Source organism: Sturnira hondurensis, unplaced genomic scaffold, assembly GCF_014824575.4.
Source record: "Sturnira hondurensis isolate 20B ecotype Veracruz unplaced genomic scaffold, ASM1482457v3 Scaffold0007222, whole genome shotgun sequence".
In the NCBI taxonomy this organism is placed as follows: Eukaryota; Metazoa; Chordata; class Mammalia; order Chiroptera; family Phyllostomidae; genus Sturnira; species Sturnira hondurensis.
Genome location: NW_028079853.1, coordinates 3,079,580 through 3,094,938, shown reverse-complemented (window position 1 = coordinate 3,094,938; position 15,359 = coordinate 3,079,580). Strand labels below are relative to the sequence as shown.

The 15,359-nt window shown below is 39.2% G+C and overlaps 1 protein-coding gene across 1 annotated transcript in view; it reads right to left on the bottom strand.

Annotated features, from left to right (window-relative positions):
* Positions 1-10,363: 10,363 nt before the first annotated feature.
* Positions 10,364-15,359, bottom strand: part of RABL3 (RAB, member of RAS oncogene family like 3) — a 46,880-nt gene continuing 41,884 nt past the window's right edge. The window contains exons 7-8 of the mRNA XM_037051543.1: positions 12,631-12,669; positions 10,364-11,869 (exon numbers count right to left, since the gene is read on the bottom strand). Coding sequence (XP_036907438.1) covers positions 11,804-11,869; positions 12,631-12,669 — 105 coding nt within the window. The 3' untranslated portion in view covers positions 10,364-11,803. The remainder of the gene's footprint in view (positions 11,870-12,630; positions 12,670-15,359) is intronic.

The following is a 15,359-nucleotide window of genomic DNA, read 5'->3' as shown; positions in this document are numbered from 1 at the left end:
AAATAAAAAATTGGAAAATAAAATAAAATAGAAATAAAAATGAGGAAAAATCAAGACTTGTAGAAGTGAAGCAATTTAAGAACATACTGGTCTTTTCAATATAATTTTCATGTTTTATCTTTTGAATTTTCTCCCCCTGGTTGTGCTTTTATGTAAATGTGATTTTACCTGAGGCTTTGTGTTGACATACCCATTAAAGTGAAGAAATAAAAGCTGAGAAATATTTTTAAACATAAAATGCTTATTGATTAGAATGATGCAATCTGGCTTTTGGTGCTTGGATTCTTGATCTCTACAACTAACCTTTCCTCCCAGAGATTAGACAGCAGGCCGGGAAGGACGCCTTTGAAACTGAGAACAAAGACCAGCATGCAATTTACATTAGTACACTGGCTCTGTGCATAGTAAGTTGCTTACAGACTTCAGCAGGATAGGATTTTAAATATAATTTATTTATAAAGGGTAAGGATGTTTCCAACCCCTGCTGAACTCCCCCATAGGATTTTCATCAGGAAACACAGTTTTTATGAATTCTCCTCTTCCAAGACTTCAACTACACTTTTGCTATGATGACCTGCCATATCTATTCTCCTAACCTTACCCACTGCCCCAAGATCTGGATCCATACATCTGACCACCTCCAGGGGATCTCAACTTGGCTCTCCCTGAAACTGAAATTTAGCTGAAACATTCTTGGACCCCAGAGCATGCGGGGCACTCTGTGTGTGCTGTGCCTTTGTACATAACCCACACATATTTGTCATTTGCACATTAAATGATAAAAAGGAATTATTTCTCAGAGGAAGTGCTAAGACTTCTACTGGCCAAGGGCTGCTGTGGGCCTCAAAATAACTGAGTAGATTAAACATATCTAATTAGTCAGCCAAAGGCAGTCCAGAAGCTGCAGCAACAGGAAGGTGCTGAGAGTGAGGGTCTGGGAGAAGAAAACACAGTGAGAAATCTACCAACCCATGGCAGGAGGGAACCCTTTTGATATCTACTGGTTCCCAAGACAATATTTGAAATGAACAAAAGCAAAGGACTGATAATAAGGGCTTCATCTCTCCCCCATCAACCTCTCCAACCGCCCCCAGACCCAGCCATGCCTATGGACACCATAGTGAAGACAGGGGTTTGGACCAGGGCCTAAGCCCTTCCTAAGGAATTCTCAGAACCTTCTGTAAGTTCTGGCTGAAGTAGCCACAGCAAACTTGGTAGCTTCTTACCTTCAGTTCTGCCATTTTCCTCCCACTGCACGTGTGGTGATTTCAGGAAACTCAAGCCCAGAGAGAGTATGAAGCCAAAATGCTTCTTCAAACCGCTCTCTGAATCTTCTTATTCTCACCACTTTGCTGTGCTCACTGGTCAGCAGGTCACCCACACTAATGACAAGAATTGTCTAACTGACAAAGTAGGGAGAAAGTCCAGCATGTTTATTTCCAACTAACTGCTTACACAATTGTCTTTGTTTACTGATCTCAGGCTGTTTCCTGAAGTGTCTTCAGAAGCCTGCCTCCTCTTCTCCTGATGTTAAGATTGGCTAAGGATTTATTCCAGTTGAAAAAATGCTTACTACTAGTGGCAGATAATTTACTGTAGTAGTTAGCACCTGCTGTGTGTGACAGAGACTTCTCTACTCAGTCCTGACTCAAGCTGGGAAGGAACAGGGAAGAGTGTTCACTCTCTGAAGGGCAGTGAGAAAATGACCTGTGCTCTGACACAGGGATTTGCACAGAGCTGCCTGCAATGGCGACCGGGTCCAGACAGCTCTCCACAGGTGCCTCCCAAGGGTGAGCTGGGTGAACAGTTCAGAGCCCAAAGAACTGATGTTTACTACTATTGCTCCTCTTAATTTCTTAAAAATTTTAAAATAATCTTATTCCCTAATACCTTATTTCTCTGAGAACAGACCAACGGGTTACTTTCTGGCCACTTTTCCCATGACTCCCTTGTCCTTCATCTTGGCTATTCTCCTAAACCATGGTCGGGTATCAACTTCGTGGCTAATTGTATTCAGGAAGGAAGAAACCATATATTGAATGCGTGTTCTTGCCAAATTTTCCACAGACATTACCTCATTTAATTTCACAAAAACAATCTTGTGAACTGGGCTTTATTATTACAAACTCAACAGGCCAGGCAGGAAATGTAAATGGGTTAAGTCGTATAGGTGATTTTTCCAAATGGAACTTTTATACAACACTGCAATTTTTTAAACACTGGCAACTAAATAAATGAATGAATGAATAAGTGAATAAAACCAATGTGGTAGATTGCAAAAATGCCCACAATTCCCTTCCATCCTTGTATGCATGCCCCTTTGCAATGTGACTTTTATGGTCCTCCCATCAGGAGATTGTCTCTCTCTCTCTCTCTCTTTGATTTCCTGGGATTTTACTTTGGCTGATAGCAAACATGTCACAAGCAGAGGCACAAGATTTCTTCCTACTTGAGACAAACACACAATGGGCTAGTCTTACGAGAATGAGAGATCACGTGGAGAGAGAAGTTCAGGCAACAGCCTAGCACTAAGTACCAGGCGTGTGAATGAGGGAATCTGGCTGCCAGATGACTGCAGACACACGAGTGATCCCAGGTGAGACCAGTGGAAGAACCAGCAACTACCCTAGTCTCAATGGCTGACCAATAGAATTGTGAGTAAACAGAATGGTGTATTTTATGCTACCAACGTCTGGGGTGGTTTGGTAAGCAGCGATAGATAACTGATACAATTATGTCAAAAAACATGCATATAAGTTTGACATGGCTATGGGCTGCCAGTTTAGACCCTCTGCTTTAAATGAATGGGTTGAAACAACATCCAGAAGAGGTCCCTGGGCTCTAGCATAATGCAGTAGCAGCAGAATGAGTTGTCTGTGTATAAGGTGTTAGTACACAGAGAGCCAGACCAAAGGGACTATGGTGATGGAAACAAGTGACAGGTTGCTAGCAAACTGTGTGGATTGATACCTGTGGACCAGGCAGCGTCTAGGACATCTCAGCATACATCAGCATAAACGGATGACATTGTGGTACTACATAAACTTCTCTGGAATTTATATGCAAGCCTTTGAAAAAGGGGGCTGAAGACCCCAGCTTTACTGAGGCCGAGTTTTTATATTTCCTTTGGTGTGCAGACTCAAAAGTAAATTCAAGAAAAGCCAAAAATAAATTCAAGAGAAGTATTTGTTTCCAACTGAGTTGAGTACATTGGATCTAAGTGTAGGACCTCTATTGATCCTAAAAGTTAGTCTTCGGTGGTTAGAAAAATAAATGGAAGACAATAAAAGACAGAGGAAAAGCTTTTCTGCTTTATTTTTCCTTAAACTTTCTCTGCTTTATCCATTGACGCAGCTTTGAAGGCAGATTTCAGAGGTGTTTCAGTTCCTCCTAAGGTGTGAGAAATTTCCTGAAGAGAGTGGTAACACATCCTTGACTGGATGAAAATTACTTAGAGGGGCCTGAAAACACTTAAAATTGAATGAACCTGTCATGAAACTTTAGGGGTTTCTTCCAAGTGGATTAACTATTTCTTGTCTTTCTCTTTTTTTATAGCAATGATTCAGTAAAACGAGCATTTGCTTTGTAACTACCATGTGCCAGGCCCTGTGCTAGATATGCACAGGGGACATAAGAATAAATATTAAGTTCTGATTGGCTTTCCATTTTTATGTAGTCACACACTTATTTCTTTATTTTACAACTACCAAAGACCTGCTATGTGCCAGCCTCTGTGAGATGTGGGGGACACAAAGATGACCTTGTCCTGTTCTCTAGCCGACAGTGTACTGGTGAAACTGACTAATAAATGGGCCATTACAACTGACTGCCACAAGCGCTGTGACAGGTAGAGGCCGGGGTGCTGCAGGAGGGATTGGGGGGCCACCTAGTCCTGACCAGGGGGGCACAGAAGGCTTCCCAGAGAAGATGCCTGAGCCAAGTCACGTGGAATTAGAGTTGGATGGGGCACTGAGCAGAGGGAAGAGTGTGAGTGAAGACAGAGGGGAAACGTGGTGCATTTGAAGAACTGTGTTCAGGGCCGTGTAACTGAAATAGTAGGGTGGAGGGGGCAAGTGAGGGAAAGCTTCCAGGAAGGGGAGAGTTTGGGCAGACATTTGAAATAGGGAAATAAGGACATCTTCTGGCCTGGGCATGTCTTTTGGGGTTCAAAGACACCCTGTGGAAGTCAGTTGTATGTAGGGGCAAGGCAGACATATACTGGACCAGAACGGAGTCACAATATCAAAGTGTTCAGCAGAAAGAACAAAGATCCTAAAAACCAGGCAGAGGAGAATGGATTTGGTGAACTGACATGAGGAACATGTGAGGTGAAGATTNCATTTGAAATAGGGAAATAAGGACATCTTCTGGCCTGGGCATGTCTTTTAGGGTTCAAAGACACCCTGTGGAAGTCAGTTGTGTGTAGGGGCAAGGCAGACATATACTGGACCAGAACGGAGTCACAATATCAAAGTGTTCAGCAGAAAGAACAAAGATCCTAAAAACCAGGCAGAGGAGAATGGATTTGGTGAACTGACATGAGGAACATGTGAGGTGAAGATTTTCAAAAAGACTAGGAATTGGAGATACCAGATACCTGCTTCTCCCAGATTCTAGCACAAGATGGGTTTACTGTTCACAGGAGCTCTAGAAGCAAAGTCAGAGAAGTTTCAGACACACAAACACCAGGGAGTGGGGACTAACCAAGTGTGACAAGTGATGATGAAACCGCCAGCCTCCTCTTCTTGGTGCCCTTCCAGCATTCTATCAGCAAGTGTTTTACTGCCCCCAGGCAGGAGACTGGAAGACTTTTCTCTAGGAAATGGTCTATAAATGCTATACATTTTTAAAAGTGATTTGAGAGACATGAGGGGAGGCATCAATTTGTTGTTCCACTTATTGATGCATTCATTGATTGATTCTTATATGTACCCTGACTGGGGATCAAACCCATTACCTTGGCGTATCATGATGCCGCTCTAACTAAACTGAGCTATCTGGCCAGTGGCTATGTTTTGATAAGTAATTGTTAAGTATAAAAGATTAAGTATTATAGTTAAGTATAAAAGTTAAGTATTAAGTCTTTCTGGAAATGATTCTTTTAATGAGATGGATGGCTCCCTTCCCCCATTAAGCCATATATCCATGAATAATTATTTTTAGAATGAGATAGGAGTCATCATCATTTAATCATATATTTTGGTTTTACAAACATAAGCACTGAGATTTGTTCACACAGTAGTAGATATGCCTAGAAGAAATTTTACTATGGTATCACTCACTTCTCCTCCTGAGTTAAAAACTAATAAACACAGTGTTCTATCATTAAACATTATTATTAATGACCTCTATCAATCAACTCAGTAAGGTTCTCCTTTAATTTTGTTGCAAGGAAATAATTGGAAGCCTGATTGGAAAAGGGTTGGCTACCTAACTATTGGAATCACTGACTGAGGTGCTTTGTCTAACTCATTACTTAGAAAGAGTTGGGAAACTAAGAATTTTAATTTTGTACACCTTTGTTTGTATAATTATATTTGATAAAAATGTCATTTTGAGATTTTGATAGACCAAGCAAGAAGCTGTGCCATGAAAGAATGTGTCACAGCCTTGGGTATTTCTTACCAGAGTTCTTTGCTTTGTTCTCAGGAACTCTTCTTTAAGAGCTTCGTATTTTTAAAAATAACTGTAAGAAGGGGGAAAACATCCTTTAAATAAAATGAATATTCAGAATTGTTCTTTTGTTGGCACCCTTAAGACATTTACAGCTTGGGGCAATATATCATGCTTCTATTGTACTACTAGTAAGATGTTCCTTTTCTGTAGCGGGGAAGGGAGATTCTAAAAGTAGAGGTAGAGGATACGAACTAGCATTGATCTGCATTCGCAAGCATTTCAATTTTAAAATTGAAATGCTTGTGAATGCAGATGGGAATTGATGATCTGGAAAATGATTCCTGTGAAACTATCTGTGCCCATGTACCTCCTGGAGGGGGTATTTGAACTCATCCCAGTTGGAAGACCACTGATCCACATCAAGAAAGTAGACAACATGCCATCCAGGAAGCTGGGGATTGTCACGTAAAGGAGAGTGGGATAGGCTTACAGAGCAATCAGGCCAGAATGGAGTTAGAGAATAAAGAACTCAAGGACAGATGTCTCCAAGAAAGGGATGGAACTGACAGATTGCCTGATGTACTTGATGGCATAGAGCAAGATTTTGCCCCTTTGTTAGAGTTTAGGGGGTTTACTTCTTCACCATTATTTACTGATGATCTTGAGAAAGCTTAGCAGTTAGCCTGCTGAGAACATAAATGTGGTAGTGTTCGTTGAAAAAACCCATATAAGTGGACCCATAAAGTTCAAATCTGTGTTAAGAATGAACTATACAAAATCCTGGCCCTATTCTACATACAAAGAATTGGGAGAGGGGGTAGGGTAAGTCTTGGAATTTGAATTAAAATTTTTTTTTTATTCTTACCCAATGACATTTTTTTTCACTGCTTTTTTTTAGAGAGAAGGGAAGGGAGAAACGTCAGTGTGAGAGGGGAACATCAATTGGTTATCTTCTGGACTATAGATCAAACCTGTAAGCTAGGTATGTGCCCTGATCAGGAATCAAACCTGCAACCTCCTTGTTACTGAAAGACACTCCAAACAACTGAGTCACACTGGCCAGGGCATGGAATCTGCATTTCAAACAAACACTCATAGAAATTCAACGTATTTTTGAGTTTGAAACCCATTGCTTCAACTCCTTAAATGGAAATGCTGAGTAATTGTAACTGAAATTCAGAGCCTTTTCCTACTCTCTGGAGCAGCCCTGGTGGGTTCCAGCTACAATACTGCATCAGGAATATCATGGAATATTTGAGGCTCAGGGTTCTCCCAGAGCTAGACTTCCTGGAACCCTTTCTCTCCTACCACAGTGATTTAACTCAGTCTTGGGACTATGGGGAAATAAATTTTTTATTTCACTCTCTTCGTTTCTCCAAAACACTATCCTCCTTTGAATTTTAATAGATATTAAATCAATGCAGACATCCGGTTAGACCTTTAATCTTCTTCAAATAGTTGTTACCTGTACTTTGGAATTTTCAATTAAACCAATATATATATTAAACACCCATTCAAGGACATACCCAGGTTGGGTGCTACAGTCCACACTATTGAAATGCGGGCTCAAAAGCTCTCATTATGGCAGCAATTAGAAGCTCCTCATTTCAGTCCAATGGTCTTAGCACATACAGTCCATTTTCAGAATGGACAGAAAAACATCAGTATCAAGGCATTTGGGTTATATCACCCATGTTTCTTTTTTAAAAATATATTTTATTCATTATGCTGTTATCCTACTTTTTTCTCTCCTTTATTCCCCCTCCACCTTGCACACACCCCCCACCAGCCAACCCCTCCCCTCTTAGTTCACGTCTATGGGTCGCACATATAAGTTCTTGGGTTCTCCATTTCCTATACTATTCTTAACCTCCCCTATTTTGTACCTACCATTTATGCTTCTTATTTCCTGTAGTTTTTCCTCCATTCTCCACCCTCCCTCTCCCCACTGATAACCCTCTCTGTGATCTCCATTTCTGTGGTTCTGTTCCTGTTCTAGTTGTTTCTTTAGTTTTTTGTTTTTTTTTTTAATTTTAGGTGTGGTTGTTAGTAATTGTAAGTTTGCTGACATTTTAGTGTACATGTTTTTTATCTTCTTTTTCTTAGATAAGTCCCTTTAACATTTCAGATAATAAGAGCTTGGTGATGATGAACTCCTTTAACTTGACTTTATCCGGGAAGCACTTTATCTGCCCTTCCATTTTAAATGAAAGCTTTGCTGGATAGAGTAATCTTGGATGTATGTCCTTGCCTTTCACTACTTTGAATACTTCTTTCCAGTCCCTTCTTGCCTGCAGTTTCTTTTGAGAAATCAGGTGATAGCTTTATGGGCCCTCCTTTGTAGGTAACTGTCTCCTTTCTCTTGCTGCTTTTAAGATTCTCTCCTTATCTTTAATCTTGGCTAATGTAATGATTGTGTGCTTCCTTGGGTCCAACTTCTTTGGGACTCACTGGGCTTCCCGGACTTCCTGGAAGTCTATTTCCTTTGCCAGATTGGGAAGTTATCCATTGTTTTTTTCCGGCAAGTTTTCAGTTTCTTGCTCTTCCTCTTCTCCTTCTGGCACTGCTATGATTCGGATGTTGGAACATAGAGAGTTGTTGTGGAGGTTCCTAAGCCTTTCTTCATTTTTTTGAATTCTTGTTTCTTCATTCTGTTCTGGTTGAATGCTTATTTCTTCCTTCTGTTCCAAACTGTTGATTTGAGCCCTGGTTTCCTTCCCTTCACTGTTAGTTCCTTGTATGTTTTAATTTCATTTTGCATAGCCTTCACTTTTTCCTCTATTTGGTGACCATATTCAACCATTTCTGTGCGCATCCTCATTACCAGTATTTTGAACTGTGCATCCGACAGGTTGGCTATCTCTTCATTGCTTAGTTGTATTTTTTCAGGAATTTTGATCTGTTATTTGGGCCATTTTTTTTTTCTGTCTCTGTATGCCTGTTATGCAGTAAGGGGCAAAGCCTTAGGTATTTGTCAGGGCAAGGCAACCCATGTCACTGCATTGTGGTGCTGTATGTGGGGGAGGGGTATGAGAGGAAACAATGCCACTTGCTCAGCTCTGCCTGCTTTCAGTCACTTCTTCCACTACCCACAGCAAATTAGGGCCTTCTCGTGCTGATTCCTGGGTGGGTGGGTTTGTGTATTCTAGAACTCTGTGGGTCTCTCTAACAAACTCTCTCATGAGGCTGGGAGTCTCTCCCAACACTGCAATCTCCAGATTTTTACAGCCAGAAGTTCTGAGGCTTTATTTCCCCATGCTATAACCCTGGTTTATGCGGTCTATCTTGCTCCCCAGTTGTTCCTTCTGGTTTATCTGCACACAAATATGGGGACCACCCAGTCGGCCAGCTACCACCTTGCCCACCCGGTCCTCCAGGTCCCACCTTGCCACACATCCTCTTAGCCCCAGCTGCCTGTCTCCACCCTCTTACCAGCTAAATGAATGTATCTTCTTTATGGTTGTTGGACTTCCATACAGTTCAGTTTCTTGGCAGTTCTGGTTATTTTTTTGTTTTTTAATTTGTTGTTGTCCTTCTTTTGGTTATGTGAGGAAACATAGTATAGTGTATCTACCTATGCCTCCATCTTGGCCGGAAGTCATGACTATATATCATGGATGTTTCAATTTTAGGGACTTCTGAGAACCCAAAATAAAGCTGATATAAATCAAACCTTTTGAGAGAAGCTTTTCTGAGAGAACTCAGGTGAAGATACCAACCCAAATCCTTTCCAACTTAGGGTTCTGCCACCTGAGGGGCAGATGACTGGCCATATGCTTCCACATTTGGTTGACTCCACAATGAGTAAGAACATTGGCTAGACATCTAAATCACAAGAGAAAAAAAATCTTTCTATTGCTAGCAACTTATTCCATCTGAAAGAAAATGAAAGACTTAATTAACACCTTTTAGAAAGTATTTGGTATTTACACTTATTTGTTACTTAAAAGCCGTTTTTATGTGCAGATCTGAGGAAGACTCAGCAAAAATTATGCTTCAAAATATTCTTTTTGAAGAACTCTGGCTAATAACATTCATTTTGGAAAACAGCCTTACTTTGTTGTTATTAATACTTGCAACAAACAGGCTATTAAAACTTTTTTCTTAGAAAACTGTAATTCAGAGAGTCAAGCTTGACCGCAAAAAGAAATGGACTTGAGGAGTGTCAGTTTTTCAAAGTTGACCCTGAAGCCAAGAGTGATGGGTTACTTTTATTTTTTAATAAGGAAGAACATAAAGAAATTGGAATAATTTAAAAAAATTTTTTGAAGATTTTATTTATTTTTAGAGAGAGGGAAGGGAGAGCAAGGAGAGAAACATCATTGTGTGAGAGATACATTGATTGGTTGCCTCTCATACACCCCCAAACTGGGGACCTGGTCTGTAACTGGGCCTGTGCCCTGACTAGGAATCAAACTGGTGACCTTTTGGTTTGCAGGCTGGCATTCAATAGACTGAGCTATACCAGCCAAGGCTGGGATAGATTTTTTTTAACTAAGGGAAAGAAAGGAAGACAGGGGGACAAGGCATAAGGAAAGAGTTACTGATTTATTTGTAAAAGGAATACAAAGAGCTTTAGTTGGTTTATTCATTTGGTGTCTACTTCCTAACTGCACAGCCTCTGTCACAATGCATTTGTGCCAAATTCCACATACAGATCCTGATTTGCATAGCTCTCTTAATGTCAAAAAAGAAATCAGAACTAACTCTTGCGGGGGAGGATGCGAAGAAAGACTGAAGAATATTCTAGCTGATGAAAAGTGCTTTAATCATCCTTTTCCAAATTCCAAATACTGCCTTTCTAAAAGCACTCTCTAACATTGTTATTTGAACATCCTCTTTCAGCATATCTTGATTTCCACAGTACTTTTGAAATTTAATTAAATAGAGTAGAAAGTGAATTTATTTTTCTTTCCCCTGGTTTTAAAATGAGTAGCTGAAACTCTGTATTATTATTATTATTATTATTATATTTTAATATGGAGCAAAATCATAAGTACAGAGATCCACAGGAGAGCCAGAGAGAGAATATGGGTGGAAAGGTGTTGCTGAATAAGGCAGCAAGTTACAGTTTTTGGAAACTAGGTTTATATATTTAAGAATAACCATGATAGAATTAAACAAGCAAAAACATGACTAAAAAAATAACAATTATGCATATACACACACACTACACCGCCCCCCAAATTTTGTCTTATGAAATCCAAGAATTCTAGTCCAAAATTCATGTATAAATGTGTTGCTGTGGAACTTATTTTTACTTTTATCCATAAATACATTGTTGACACAAAAAATGTTATTCTTAGTTTATAGACTACAGTTAAGAGTCATTTCAGGAGTTATCTTTTCCTTCAAAAAAAAAAAACACAACATGAAGAGGTTGTAAATCTTTCTTACTGCCTTTGTGCAGGTCTTAGATTTCATCCTACCCATTTCCAAAAAGAAAACAGTAAGAGAATGCAGACAGCTGTAACCTAAAGAGTGAAGGATTTAGTGAGCTGTCAATTTCTTATAGAATTCTTCTTTTCTGGCACTGCTGTTCTCTATGTATTATTAATCTATTTATGTTTAACTCCAGCCATTAGTCCTCTTCTTCCAGCCACTGAACTGTTTATAAAGGAGAGGCGAGGGAACGAACGAGGGTTGCTATTATTAGGCATCCTTGTGTGTGACGTGAGCGTGGAGACAATTAAATAACACCATTTTGCTGCTTTGAAAATGAGAGAGTACTTCAGATGGACAACTCAGGGCTGGTTAACATAACCTTTCCCCTCAAAAAGGTAAAACAACAGAGACACATTTTTGAAGTATTTAATTAAGTCTTCAGCAAGGAGTGCAGGAAAATTACAGACCCATTAAAAACCCTCTCTGTTCTAGGCAAGAGTAAATTTTCTCTGCAGCACTCTGTCACTGCTCATTTACTGCATCATTTTGACAACATCTCTTATTTCCGCAAAGCCTTTACATCATCTATAAACAGGAACAGAAAGGTGAGGACAGATAATGGGGACAAAGTTTGGACCTCCCACACTGTCACTTTCTTTTGGTTTTCCATTGAAGGGTGAGGGTGCAGGGTGGCATTTTAAGGTGATCATTAAAAGGCTGAGACACTAGTAACTGACGCAGCAAGAAGAATGCTGTGAAAAACTGCCACCTCTTGCTCACTCTTCCAAAGAATGAGTGTAATTCAGTCATAATGAAGGTTCTTTAATGTTCCTCCCCCAAACCTCTTTCGATCAGGAAAGCCTGGAATCTGTAGGCAAGAAAGATAATCACATTAAGTCTCAAGTAAGCAGAGTTCAAATGCTAATAACCTTTATTTTTTTCCCTTTAAAATGTCAGTCAGTTGTTCCTGAAAGAACCACCATTCTGTGGTTTTACCCAGAAAACCACAGCAGATTAAATAATAAAAATAAATTCTACCAAAATAAAAAACATTTGTAAACAAATTGGTGTTATCTAAATCAGAGAGGATGAAGGTAAAAGTGAATCTCATAATATTCAGCTATTGGACTTTGTATGAATTATTTGCTTGTGATAGACTTTAAATATATACCTTTGGATTCTCAAGCAAATGCTTTTCTTTTATTATTTTATAATGTAAGCTTATCCCTGGATTTTTTTTTCTCTTGGACCCTTACTTTCCCTTGATCTGACTTTCTTTTGTATTTAACAGAAGGATATCAAAAGGTTATGCCTACAAAGGGACTTACTCCACTTTTTTTAAGCCCTCTAAAATTTTTTTTATTTATTTTTGGAGTGAGGGGAAGGGAGGGAAAACGAGAGGGAGGGCCTGTCACATGTCCCTCACGGGGGATCTGGCCCACAGCCTAGGCATGTACCCTGACTGGGAATCAAACCAGTGACCCTTTGATTCGCAGCCTGAGCTCAATCCACTGAGCTACACCAGACAGGGCTTACTCTACTTTTTTTTAACCACTTCTGAAAATAAATTTGTCAATCATCTCTCTATAAATGTAAGAACTCATTTTATGAAGAAAAAATAGTACTGACCTGATTACTGTCTCTTAAAAAGTATCTCTTCTCTATGACCTGTGAGAAACAAAGATTTTAAGGGTTTAGCACACGTAACTGGAAAAAGTGGCTAACTGTAATGTGGCTAAGTGCCACTGGGGCTAAAAGGCATATATCCAAATTATGAGTCTTTCCAATAGCTATAGACATCTGGTACAATGAGTTGAATTTGGTGCTAATGAGATCAGGATTGTGAGAGTATTTCCATTAGAGCCTGCTTCATTCCAGAAATCAGAGAATGACATATAATCCCATGCAACTCTTAGTATGTAGCAGAAAATTTAGCTTTAAATTGTCCTAGCAGTCAGCCCAAAAGGTACCAAACAGAATCCGTAAAATAAAAGCAAAGCACTTGCCTTAACAGTACAGCTATTCCTTAAAGAGGAGTCTGTGTGATGCAATGAACCACACATCCCTCTAGTCAACATAGTGAAGTGAGAAATTCTGTAGGGCCTCTATGGAGACAGATGACATAACATCAAAAGTAGTCAATTAGATTTTTTTAATGGACTTAATTTTGGTTCAGCAGTCTTAGAACTGTCTGTATTTGGTGAGTCGGAAAAACACAGCAGTGGACGTATCTGTACAAATCCATCCCCACTATCACACAGAAGCTCTCAAATGACTTGCCTAATATAGTGGATTTAAGGAGCACCACATTTTCAGATGATGAAAAATGTTTTTTAAAAAATAATGAGTTCTGTTCTAACATTGGAGAAACAGCAATGATTGCAAAGACAGTACTGTTTTCTTTATATAGAACTGTTGTGACTGAGAAAAGTTAATCACGTAAGAATACACAGAGATTAGCTGGAGATTATTTCTAAGACATTAGAATCTCAAATTCTGAAAATAAAAATTCCTCTGAATGAGCAGTGAGCTTCCAGGACTGTATCAGCTTACTGTCAACTGCCTAACAGCCAAATATCTGGATTTTTCTATCTTTAAGAACATAGCTGGGTTGCTGTTAGCTACAAGAGATCTGGGGTAGGGTTGCATTCACTGGTCCCAGAGGTAGAAAGCTGGTTCATGATTAATATACGTGTACATCTCAAAATACTTGGTCTTACAGAAAGCAAGAAGGGACTGATTATCTTTCCTCCTTCCAAGGAAGGACAGAAAAAATCCTATCATTCTAGAGTAGGGACAAATTAATGCTAGCCAAGGGAGTCTGGAGGAGTGTCCGATTCGAAGAAATCTTTACATTAAATTCTTGCAGATATGATGTATAGAAAACTGGATGATATTTAACTGCTACTTCCCTTGGCTTCAGACAGCCATCTCGGTCTGGAAGTCTGGCCAACCTCCCAATGTACATACCTCTCTCTGTGTTTAGGCAATGGAAAGAGAAGTTACTTTTTTGCTTTTGCACATAATTCCCTACCTTCAACTTGTAATGTCTCCATACTAAATCTTGCTCTCTTCTTAAAGCCAATCAAGTTCGCTCTGATACATTTTAAAAAATAAAACCTTGACTGACAACTTGGGTCACACTAGTCTATAACCCATTGTTTTTCTAGGATATAACTTATTACATTTAACATTTCAATTTCAAGATTAAACTATTTAAAAATTTAAAGTATACTGTGGGATTTTTCCATGTCAGACACAGATCTATAAGATGTGGCTTTCAGGGGATAATAACATTTTGTATGAGATGGGATCAGGGATCTAAACCAAATGAAAGTTCTTACATTTTAAGTTTGAAAACAATATAGACAGAAAATGTGGTTCCTTGCAGTGCATCCCATTTACAAAATGCTAATATTTGTACAGCACACTGGGGTAAATGGAAGAGGCTGCCAATCACCCAACCCCAGGGGCTCCAGCTGCTCTGAGAACTGAGGGAAATCAATATCTCAGCACACCTGTTTGTGACACACCAATTGGGAAGTTCTGGAATGAAGCAAAAATTTCCCAGTGATCTCATATTAAATAGGGAGGGGTGTGGGGCTGATCTTCTTCTGACATATTAGATAATGAGCTAAATATCAGATCCCTAAATTGCTAAAAAAATGATTCATAAGACAGACCTATGAAGAAAGAAATGTTTTTGGGAGGATTACACTTAAAAGGAAATATAATACAGCAATTAATCTTTTTCAATAACACATACAAAAATGCATCCTATTTTACTTTCCCTCACGATGTCATTGTCATTGTGAGGGAAAGTAAAAGCATTGGGCAAGCAACTTAAACTTGGTCAATTCTATGTGCAATGCAGCTGTATAGCCTTGTGAAGGAAAGAAGAGTGCTCTAATTTACTAGCACGCTGAATCATTCTACATCTTCATTCTATAATAAGATTATGCTAGCAAGAGTCAATAATTGAAATGCAAAGGTTTTTAATAAGGAAACAACAGGGAAGTGAGAAGATGAAATAACCTTAAAAATAACAATGACAACAATTAATAGCTGGGAGAGCAAAAAAAACAAAAACTCAGGGCTTTAAGCAGAATCTCCTCAGTTCAGTGTCTTTTGTACGGGTTAGGGGTGAATGAATACAAAAAGAGCTAGAAAGTTGGGAAACATAAATGATTTTAAGGAGGGGAATTACGTATCTTTAAAAAACTCCCATTTCAATCCAGTAGCTTTCATCCTTTGCTGAGAGAACACTGGTAATACAATAAATACCCCAGCAGGCCTTGAGCAATTATACCAACAGATAAGAGAGATCAAAACAAGTATTATTCAGTCTGTGACGTTCA